Source organism: Aulostomus chinensis, chromosome 3, assembly GCF_037954235.1.
Source record: "Aulostomus chinensis isolate RoL2024-O1b breed Wild chromosome 3, RoL_Achi_v1.0, whole genome shotgun sequence".
Taxonomy (NCBI): domain Eukaryota; kingdom Metazoa; phylum Chordata; class Actinopteri; order Syngnathiformes; family Aulostomidae; genus Aulostomus; species Aulostomus chinensis.
In genome coordinates, this window is record NC_141322.1 from 8,227,468 (window position 1) to 8,238,607 (window position 11,140).

Consider the following 11,140-nt stretch of genomic DNA (forward strand, 5'->3'; position numbering starts at 1 on the left):
GTGTGAGTGAATGAAGGGGGGGTATGGTTGCCTAGCAACCAGTTAGCGTCGCAGCAGGGCTAAAAGCTACGCTAGTTAGCACCGTGGAGGTATAACTTACGGAATGTTAATCACTAAGCGGAGCGCTTAGCGAGAGAGAGAGAGAGAGAGAGAGAGAGAGAGAGAGAGACAGACAGACAGACAGAAAGGAAGAAAGGAAAGAACAAAGATGAACCCAAAAATGTGTGTGTTACCACACTTGCGCAGTATTAATAACCGGTAACAACTTCTTGAGGTCACGGTTATTAATAACTAACATCAATAAATAATATATAATGCTATGTAATTTCTGCAAATTACAGGACTTCGTCACATAAACAGAGCATTCATAGACATTATACAACACACTAAGCAATTTCTCTGCCCAGAAAATGCCTAGTAAAGGGAATCCTTATTTGACCAGGTGGAGCGGTAAGGGATTCAGTTTCCGTGTTCCGGAGCGCGGTTCGGCTTGACTCGGAAGGCAGCAGAGTGCTCCTTACCAAGCATACTGATCTTGGGTGTTGAGTCTCTTCTTGAGCTTCATGTTGTGATGACAAAGTCTACATTTCATTTTCCTTTTTAAAAAGTTCTTCTTTTGAAGCCACTTTATCAGCTTCAAGGATTTTCTTGATGAAGTGCCCTGAATGAGCTTCTTTATTTACCTGAATCTGCTCATCACCAAAATTGCGTGTGTTCCTCCCTCCCAACTTTGACCTGTTGTATCAAAGATTTATTTGCGCTCCTATTAGATGTAGCCTACTGTCAATATGAGACGAAATGAAAAGCCCGGGCTCTGATGGTTCACGTGATTGACTCAACCACTCAGAACCGCGGGGTCTTTCCGTCACGTAACTCACACAACCACTCAGAAAGGGGGAGGATTTTTGAAGCAACTGTATCCTGGTGGCCAACTCTGGTATTGCAGAGTTGTAACTGACTCATGCCGGCAGAAACGCTCGTGCGCCTGCTCTGTGGACCAAATGCGGAAGTAGATGGTACATAAGCGCCCTCCGCGTGTCAGGTGAGGAACGTCATTGACATCGCACGCTGAAGAACGCACATGGAGGGAACAGGGGCGACCATAGGCGACCTTTCCCCCCAGCAGTGCACTGACAGAGATGGACGTGGAAAACACCGAGCCAACTCAGCCAACTCGCAAAACAGCCCGTGGTCGGGGGAAAAAGAAACCCGACAGCGTAGAGATTAATTTGGAAGACAGGCCTGTTGACCTGACTAGTGATGAGTAGCGTGTTTACGTTAGAAGTGTGTGTGTGCGCGCGCGTGCGGATTCATTCAATCTAGACGATAGATTAATCCCATAATTATTTTTTTTTTATCAGGCACATCCATAGCCCCAACTAAACAACTGGCACAACAGAAACTCTGCTGAGTTGGAGATCTGCAAAATGAAGATAGTCAGCAAGAGAAAATTGTTGATTTAACAAAGGAGAGAGACTTCTTAAAAGAGCAGCTCTCAGCAGGTAAATTATAATAAACTGAATGTAGTAAGATTGGTTGCCTACAGTTGGATCCAGACTTATTATAATGTTAATGCATTTTACCTTTGTTTTTGTTTTGTTTTTGTTTTCTGTTCATTTCTTGCAGTGACTTTGCATTTAGGTATGTTCAACCATAGACCTGAGGCCAATTCTACAAATGTCTCCGAAATCATTGGTTCGAAAAGTGAGGTCCGGGGACCCCCAGGGGTCCTTGAAGGAGTTCCAGGAGGTCCCAACTAAATGATATTTAGTAACCAAATGGACCCTTATGGATCTGTTTATCAAAGAGTGTATTTAATGGAATGTTATGGACACAAAATTAACTTTAGTTTTACATTATAAATCGGGTCACAGAGATAGAAAATGCCATTAGGGGGTCTGTAGCCTAATGCATGCCATACTGCTAGAGCTGTAAAAATATTCCCTTATGTATTTCGCTACGAACACCCATCTGAAAATATTTTGTTCCAGGGACCCCCCAGAAGCAACTATGTACAGTATTTGTGTACAAATGTATTCTCAGGTATATTCAAAGATTTGCAAATCTGTTCAAAAATAGCGTGTAGGCTCCTATGTTAAGAGTTTGTACACTGAAAAAAGAAAATAGTTGGACCAACTTAATTGAATTGTTTCAATTGGTAACACCTAAATGAATTAAGTTTGTTGAAATTAAGTTAATAAGTTAGAATAACACAATTGATTTAAGTCACGTACTTAATAATTTAATTGTTCTCAAATCAACGTTTTGCATTAATCCAACTTAAAATTAAGGCAAGTCAACTTAAAGTTTTCAGTTTTTCCAGCTCAATAATTTGCATTACCCCAAAGTAAAATACTGCTTCTTTCTAACCTAATACTATAGTTTCATGTAAATTACTTTTTGTAGTAACCTCAAAATGAAATTTTAGTTTGTTAAATATAACTGAAATGACAATTTTTAGTTGAAAATATATTTAAAAAAAAAAAACTCAAAATCTGATGTTTGTTTTATACTTTATTTTATCCATATAAATTATTTTATCAATGTTAAGAACCATTAACTTTATGGCCACCAACACAGCTTTTGGCCCAACATATTACACATTTGTCCTTTTCAAAAACATATATACACAAAATACATAAAAAAATGTAAGTAGGACCAAACCTTTTTTGTCAGCTAAGTGCAAAATAGTTCAAGTATTACACAAATATGGCTAACAATCTCAACACATACAGTGTTATCACAAATATGAAAAACTGCAAAGAGTATACAAAAACCTCTTTAACCAGCTATAGCCATTGAATATTATGCATCTGAACAGTGTTACTGAACAATGGGGATGAAAAAATATGAACACTTATTGTGGAGTTTTAAATCACACTGTTACACACTTTCACAAGTGTTTGTTGTTTAACTGAACATATCAAAACTGAAATGCGACCTTTCGCTACAAACGGGAGGAAATATGTCTGGAGAAAACAACAATAAACTACTGCCTTAAATCTGTGTAAAAGCATTTCAAATTGTGGTTAGAGTTGTTGACTCCCTTCATTGTCTCTTGGAGCATAAAAAAGGCCCAACATCAGAAAGAGACTCAATTTTTTTTACATGCTATATGTCCAAACACCATTGTTCTTTCACAATATGGCACTGGGCAATTTGTTGGCCCAGAGGTGGAATACATCGTGGTGTTTTGTTACTGCGAGTTTTGAAGTTTGCTATACAGATTATGGACTTTGGGGGACATCTTGTGCTGATCAAGCTGCATGATGACCTTTTGGAGCACTTCAAAAGTGAAGCGAAGGGGTTTTGGATAAGCTAGGTTGAGTGCATAAATCAAACCTAGAAGCAGGGCACAAGCTGAAGCAAATGAGGTCAGTTCATGCAACACTTCCATGCCCTCAATGACAATGCCAATGTCTTTAGGTGGCTGCTGCAGTCCTTCCCCCTTCTTCCGAATGACAAACACTGCCATGGTGAGCTGCTTCATGTCCCTCTGAGCATCATCTGCTCCAGAGTCCTACAGAGGGGTACAGGACACAAACACAAATTATCAGTGGCCTCACTTCTTACTGTGACGGTGTTTTTCCGTGATGTACCAATATGTGTTATGTGCTGGGCTATTTCTTGGCTGGGTGTCATCACACACCACAACCAGCAGAGAGGTTTATCAATCTGACCATCTAACTGTAAGCAAGAAAGATAAGATTTCCTAAAATGTCAAACCATTTCTTTGAACTTGTATAATCATCTATGCCACTTATGACAGTTGAAAAAATCTCTCTTATAGTACACTAAATCTAGGATATTTTGTGTGTCCCTTTGACAAGTAACTGTTGAAACTTACAAGATACTCCTTGATCAGGTCATCTGCATCTTCTCCCAGGAAGATGGTGAGAGCTTTCAGCACACATTCCCTCCAGAGATTAATGTCCACAGTCTAGAACAACAAAGGTTGATTTATTTTATTGTTCTTAATCTCACAAGACAGACATCATTACTCTTAAAGCTTATCACTTACACTTACTTTATTTAAAAACAGTCATTTACAAGCCCAGAAATTCATTATAGAAAGAAAAAGTGATGAGCTTGGTGGTGTAGTTTTTGAGTCGCTAAAAACATCATGCATATGAAATCCATGATGAGCATTGGCCTGCCCATATTAATGTTTTATGAACGATACAGATATATTGTGACACCCTATTAGTTATGAAGGGTCTCGTTTGATGGTACAGATTTACCTGGTCAAAAATGTCCATGATATCTGCAGTCTTTTGGCGTATTGCCCCTCCTTTGGCACGGATGACTTTGATCAGCTGACTTGAGTGCATGTCTAATTGGGCCATGAACTTCTCCTCAAGAGGAACAGTCATGAGCCTCTGGAACTCTGTATTAATCTAAAAACAAAACACAAAGGACAGTATACAAACTCAGAAGACACAAAGTAACCACTGAAGCATACCTGCCAAAAGGTCAATACCCCAAAAAGTATAACATATGTGGAAATTACAGTTATACAATCTCAAGAAGCATACAGACTTTGATCACTTCAGTTCCATTCTTATCTCTTTCTGCGAGAAGAGTGCAGGCCATCTGGCCTTGAAGTCCTCAATGCTTGGTTCTTGGTTTACCACCTCATGTCGTCTGTAGGCAAACGCGTTAGCCATTTTGTCTGCAATGACCCTTTCGTTGTTCCTTATCCCGATCTCGGTCAGAAGTTCCAATCTCACTTTTTCCAAGCTATCCAGAGTCTCACCAGTAGGAAAGGATGGATAAAAGTTAGCTTCAGACCGTTTTGGCTTCTTCACTTTTTTAGCAGGGAAAGCATCTGTAGTAGCTTTAGATTTCAGGGAGTTTACAGAGCTCTGGACACCCCTGCAATTTGAGCTGAGTCCTGTAGTTTGCCATTTTGTACTTAAGTCGCTGTTTCCAACCGTAGCAGCCATTGAATGAGCCAGGTTCTTTCAAACATGGGTGCTTTTTTATTAGGGCCTCTGCAGCTGCGCAGAAATGTGCTTCCTCTGGGTAGGCCTTGTATCGGTAAATTTCTTCTGCTACTCTTTTCAGGATATCAGACAGCATTCAGGAGCTCACAGTCAACATTTTTTGGCTCACATGGTACTCAGCATTCCCCTTCTCTAGCTGTAGCTCTGTGTCATATGAAAATTGGGGAATTGCAAAGTCCTCTGGCCACTGTTGTTTTCGAGATGACACAGACTCAGGGGATGAGAGGATTATTGTATCATTTGAGGCCAATGAAGCAGCGTCATCGGACTCAAATGAAAGAGACAGAGATGAAGAGGACTCAGTGGCACTGATCAAAGTTGGATTTGTTTGCTGGTGGATCACCTTGATTGTCCCCAAATCCTGAAGGTCAGTGGTAGAATTCAGATTGAAGAAGTCGTTGCCAAAATCTTGGTCCATGTATTGCAGTCTCAGGTTACCCTTTAACCCAAAGATAGTCTTTATCTCGCTGAGAAGGTCATCAAGTGACTCTGGAATGCCATTTGGAAGAGTCAGTTTTTCAGTGTTGTTCTCCCCTAAAATCACCTTCAGTCTTGCAGCTGTCGAACCAGCCATGATGGGGTGGTCTGAGAACACTGGCTAGCTTTTCAACAATTGACCGGTCAACCTGGCATCCACTGTTTTTTAGTACTTGGCTAATAGTCCTTTGGGTGATCGGCAGAGAAAGAGAACCAATCAAATAGTTTAACTCTTGCAAAAGCTCGTCTACAGCTGCATTAGACACAAGAAAGATGTGTTCCAACTTAAGGAGCACTGAAGCTATTTTAAGCTCAACATCCTTCTCCAAGTTGTCAGAATCCCCATTGTCAAAAGCAGAATTTAAATTGATATTACTCTCTGTATTTTCCCCACATAAAATATCACTGGCAACACTGGCACAAGATTCTTCAACAGAACTTATCCCGGGCTTAAAGGTGTTCACTGTACCAGAGTGTTTTCTGTATTTGTGACTCTTGAAGTTCTCATCGACATTGGTTTTATATTCACAGTTTTGGAACACACATGTAACAGTCTCCTTATTTTTAAGATGCTGATAGATATGTTGAAAATATTCCCTTTCTATGGAGAGTTGATTATGGCCACAAATATGGCATGTGAACGTGGATACAGCTGTGGTGACTGTTTGTTGGGCAGGGTGATTTCTTGATAGATGGCTCAGTAGGGCATTCCAAGTCTTGAACCTACATGCACAATTTAAATAAGTGCATGGATATGAGTAGCCCCGTCCTAAATGCCTATGAATCAATTTGTAGTGCTTGAGCAGTTCAGATCTTTTTGTTAATGCTGTCCAACAGTCCTTGCATCTCCACATGAAGCACAACACTGGAGAAACAAAGAGATGGCTTTATTTGGCGTATATAAATAATTGAGAAAAACACAGAGTAGGGTTGGAAATATTACAATACATCAATATGGTGATATGAGACTAGGACAAAGCGAATCATTTATCGTTTATTCATCAAATGTAGTCAGCCCTCTAATTTGATTTTAAGGGACACGTTCACAAGTCTGTCTTAAAGCAAAACCCAAATGCCCATATATACATTGAAAACCATTTTGTTGCAATTGTTTCCTCTGTCAATACTAGTTGCTAATCGATCTATTTCCTAAGGCAATTTCACTATAAATTAATACATATAAATAAATAAAGCTGATCTTTGTTCTGTGTAAAACCGAATTAAGATAGTTAAAATGAGACATTGCTATTTTTACTATTTTGGGCTTACATACCTTTGTTGTTGATGAAGTGAAAGTATGCAGGTTCACAGATAAAACAAGCTGCATCACATGCCTCCACACAGGACTGTCCCTCTTGAAGTAGTCAGAGAGCTGAGAATACAGTAGGCAAGGTGGGGGGAGCTATCACATTGGACACCAAGCTAAAGGTTGTGGAACTGATCAGAGTCCCAACCACAGGTCGTGTAATCCTGCTGCCATCAGCAACCGGGAAAGGTGGACAGGAATGAAAGGAAGCTCTGGAGTACAGAAGTCCTGAGGGTTAGTTTGTGCAATCATCTTATGACAGTGTGTCTTTCACCATGTTTACAGTGTTGATCTGCATCTATGTACTTAAATATATGTACTCAGACTCATACTGGAAGTGTGCTTGGCCTACACAAAATCTGACAGCTCTATTTTCTGTATTAAATAGTGTCATACTTTTTTCTATAATTTCTAATTTTGATTTACAGACATTTGTCCTCCATTCTACAAAGACTGAGTTGTGCTGATTATAACAGTGTGTGTGTATGTGCTTATCAATTTGTTTCTGTATATTTTTAATTGTTGTGATAATTAGAAAACCATTAATATTAAGGAAAAGGGCATTTTTATTCCAGTGTTAAGTTTTATTTGTGTATGGTTAAGAGTGTAATACAGAACTGTCACTGTTCATGACCCCGCCTGATAACTGATTCAGGACAGGGAAGACAGGAGTCTGCAGCAGCAGACACAAACTAACACAGGTGCTTATTAACACACTGGCCCAACAACACAGAGCTGGGAAACTCTTCACACAGCAAACGTTCATCACAACTTCTTCGATAATATCCAACGTAAATACAAGGGCAGCCCTGCCACCGAGGCGCCGCGCACCATCCACTCCCTCTCCCACAGCCGATTCGTACGTGTACTAACACTGCGCACACCCACTGTCCTCTCCTCCTCGCCCGCTTTACGTTAAATACATTGAAAACAACGCAGGCGGCAGTAAATGTAGCTCCCTGGAAGCACCACAGTTAAAGCATAATTAACCTTACCTCCCATATCACCCGTGGCCGTGAGGACAATACAAAAAGTGTGACCGCATGAACTGTGGGCGCCGACAGGCATATTGCGCGATGTCTTGCATACCGCGCCCAAAGTAATCCGAAGAGAACTGCGGGCCCAGCTTGCTGTTGTAATGTGCTAATGCCAATTAATACCTAACACTAAGCCAGTACCAACACTCTGCATGAATAGACAACTTTTAGCTAACGTTACGATATCAAACCAAGAGAGTCCCGCACGCAAACGACTAACCTACCTGTCCAAAGCCAAACTACCAACTGGTCAGATATTTAAGAGCTAACGTTAACATAGCGTTAGTTCGTTAACAGGACTGAATGATAGCTGGTTCGGTTCAGTTAGTTTACTAAAAATTTAACTATACAATATGACCATTTTATATCTAACATATTAAATTATTTGTTTTACCTTTGACTTACCTTCAAGACGATGGAGAAATTCAGTATATCGGTATCCTTGTTACCATTCCCAAGTTGTTGGCACTGAGAAAATGGCAGCACAAGTGCAGGTAGAAAATTCTGGAGAAGGCGGAGACGTCATGACGTCAGACTCACAACACGAAAAACCTAATTGATGCAGGTTCCCTCAAATGAGAATAGCAGGTTAGATGTGTACTGAGGGAATAACATGTACTTCCAAGTTCATATACTCCACAAATGTAGACTGCCTTGACTAAAGCAGAAATCTGAATGAAACGCACTCAGAAGTCTATGTTACTTCAACTACTGCTGAAATACACTATTTAGAGTGTAGATCTGCTCTTTTTGAATAGCCAAAGTGACACAAATGCCTTCCGGGTCTAAATGGGTTAAGTTAAGTTATCATTTACATTTTTTTTATGTAGTATTTATTTGTTTTTGTGTTGTTTATTATATGCTGTGGAGTAAGTTGTTTCTCAAGGGCATAAGAAGGGGAGAGTAAGCATACAACGAAACTCAGCTGACTCATGTCATGTAGACATAGAGCTCTCCAGTCTTGACGTCCTACCATTAGATGGCGCTATTATCTGGGTTTCTACTGTTTTAAGTTGCATTGAAACTGCCATTTTCTTAGATTCTTAGATCGCCTCGTATAACAACTGTGTTCCAAACATAAACAAATCATCCACTCGTGTCTGTCAGGAGGGTGGCTTTGCATTATTTATGATATTTATGATATTCATTCACATTAGATATAGCCTGTTTCTGGAGATAATTTAGCTAATTCTGCAGATGAAAGACAGAAACTAAACTTCTAGGTTTTAAATCACTGTTCATGGGAAACGTAGACCAGTCGAGAGGGTAATATGTCTATATTTGGAACACAGTTGTTATATGAGGCGATATGAGATTTTCCTATGGCAGTTTCAATGCAACTAAAAACAGTAGGAACCCCGATAATAGCAACATCTAGTGGTATGACATCACACTGGAGAGGTCTGTTGGTCTCAATTAACATTAGCCCTTATGATTTTCAACCATCTTTGTATCATGACTCATTATTTCAAACAATTATTGAGAGAGAGTTGATTTGAGTTAAGTTGTGCATCATCTGACATCACTGGTCCACCACAACTCAAATTAACTCTCAATAACTGTTAAACTAAATGAATGCATGCAAAGCCAGCTTACTTTTTTTCCCATTCTGTGCTGTGTAACCTTATATTTGAATTTGTATCTGTTTTAACAGCTCTTAAAAAAGATGACAAGGCATCAACCTCTACCCTAGTCACAACATCCACCTCTGTCCAGGCAAGCTGCTTGTCTTCACTCTCCTCCGACAGCTCAATGGAATCCTCCTCTGAGAGTAACTCTGACTCCTCTGTCAACACGTCCTCATCAGAAGATAAGAAGAGGAAGAAGAAGAATGGGAGAGGGAAAAAGAGTGCGAAGAAGTCGAAGAAAAATGACCCCAAGACACGTCAGAGAGGCACAAAAATAAATAACTCAGCACAAAAAGTAGGGAAACCTGACTTCGTTATATATCTTCTTTTAATAATACCAATTGGTCGCTTGTAAGCATCGGGCATCCGTGGACTGAATAGCACAGCTAAACGTGTGGCCCTGCCCCACATTTGCCAAAATGGCCTGAGGCTTGCATTCACTCTTTACTTATTTTAGGTTTCACTGCACAGAGTTTAAAATGAACCAAGTGTAAAAATGGTCTATAGATCTTGTGTTTTCTTTTTTTTATTACTGTTTGCGAGCGCAATCATTCAGTGCACCAATTGCAACAAAGGTGCCTACCAACAGAACAGTATTGCAGGCCTGCTAGGCCATTTTAACAATTTTGGGGGGAGAGCTGTCCAGACAATTGGCTGTGTTGCTCTTTCCAGAAATGCCCTCTGCATACAAGCTATAACTCATTGTAAAGGTGACTTATCAATGATAAAAATAACCCCAAACGCAATACCAATTGGCATTATTAAAAGGGGGGATATGATGGAATGAATTTTGTCAAAAGTCTGTGGGGTGCTACCCACACATTTGGCTGTGCTGCTCATTCCATGAATGACATATGCCTACGAACTGTACCTTGTTGTAAAGGTGACTAAACAACAATAAAAATGATACATAACACAGTACCAATTGGTATTATTAAAGCGGAGGTACAGTATAAAAGACTGAAATCAAGTTTCCTTACTTTTTTGGTTCAAAATGAAACCATCCTACATTCTGTATTCATGTGTTTAATTGTGTGGATAAAACTAAGTCTCTGTTCTCTGAATTATAGCCCAAAATCCTGACCAGCTGGTGGCCAGGTACAAAAAAATCCTGAGGATTTTTAATAAAGGATTGACCATGTCAGCAGCATTTAAGCGTGTCAAGGTGGACCGCAACACAGTTGTGGCCAATGCTCCAATCGCAGAGCTGTTCATTGCGGCACCTGGCAAGTACAGGGATCTGGTTCAGAAGCACGATGTTTGCACAATGAAACTCTCTGAGTTTAAGGTAGAGTGTGAAGCTGCAAATTAGCTAGAAAAAGATGTACAGGATAAAATCAAAGCCTATAAGGCATCTGGAAAGCTGCTACCCATCAACAGAAAGTGAGCTTTGATGCTGTAGGGGAGGTGACCTATAGGGATGTAGGACGGTTTTTTGCTGCTCTGAAGTGGTTTGGTTTACTTTTTTAAAAAATTGGGTCATGTTATTGTCTATTCAGACTCTTTGGAACACCCAAGACAGTGTTTAAGATGCTTGATTTATTTTTTAGATTGTTGATATTTATTTTAACAGACATGCCCCTTTCCTGTGCAAACCCACACTAACTTCAAAGTCCCATTTTAACCATGATATATAGATTTTTCAAAAACACCAGTCCTTGGTCCTGATGACTCATACTGCCCTCC

At 39.9% G+C, this 11,140-nt stretch overlaps 1 protein-coding gene and 1 long non-coding RNA gene across 6 annotated transcripts; one reads left to right on the forward strand and one right to left on the reverse strand.

Annotated features, from left to right (window-relative positions):
- The first annotated feature begins 953 nt into the window (after positions 1-953).
- On the forward strand, positions 954-10,306 carry LOC147267553 (uncharacterized). The gene is made up of 3 exons (XR_015112046.1): positions 954-1,042; positions 1,362-1,502; positions 9,481-10,306. It is a non-coding gene; the product is annotated as an uncharacterized LOC147267553 (long non-coding RNA).
- LOC147267554 (uncharacterized) lies at positions 2,497-8,382 on the reverse strand. Of its 5 annotated transcripts, none has more exons than XM_086198457.1 (6): positions 8,232-8,382; positions 6,757-7,001; positions 5,350-6,348; positions 4,242-4,397; positions 3,848-3,940; positions 2,497-3,520 (listed from the first exon to the last, which is right to left on the reverse strand). In XM_086198457.1, the coding sequence occupies exons 3-6, from the start codon at positions 5,578-5,580 to the stop codon at positions 3,197-3,199; spliced, it is 804 nt and encodes a 267-aa protein (XP_086054583.1). In that variant the 5' UTR covers positions 5,581-6,348; positions 6,757-7,001; positions 8,232-8,382; the 3' UTR covers positions 2,497-3,196. The 5 variants fall into 5 exon arrangements, with proteins under 5 accessions (XP_086054583.1, XP_086054584.1, XP_086054585.1 ...); XM_086198458.1 differs by having other exon boundaries at positions 8,221-8,330; XM_086198459.1 differs by lacking the exon at positions 5,350-6,348.
- Positions 10,307-11,140: the final 834 nt, after the last annotated feature.

What these genes read in the sequence shown, in the direction of transcription:
- LOC147267554 (XM_086198457.1), bottom strand. Translation starts at nt 5,580, where the DNA reads ATGGCTGGTTCGACAGCTGCAAGACTGAAGGTGATTTTAGGGGAGAAC. An exon ending in AGGATTTGGGGACAATCAAG is followed by an intron (nt 4,398 to 5,349) that starts GTGATCCACCAG and finishes TTTTGTTTTTAG; the next exon opens with ATTAATACAGAGTTCCAGAG. An exon ending in ACCTGATCAAGGAGTATCTT is followed by an intron (nt 3,521 to 3,847) that starts GTAAGTTTCAAC and finishes ACCCCTCTGTAG; the next exon opens with GACTCTGGAGCAGATGATGC.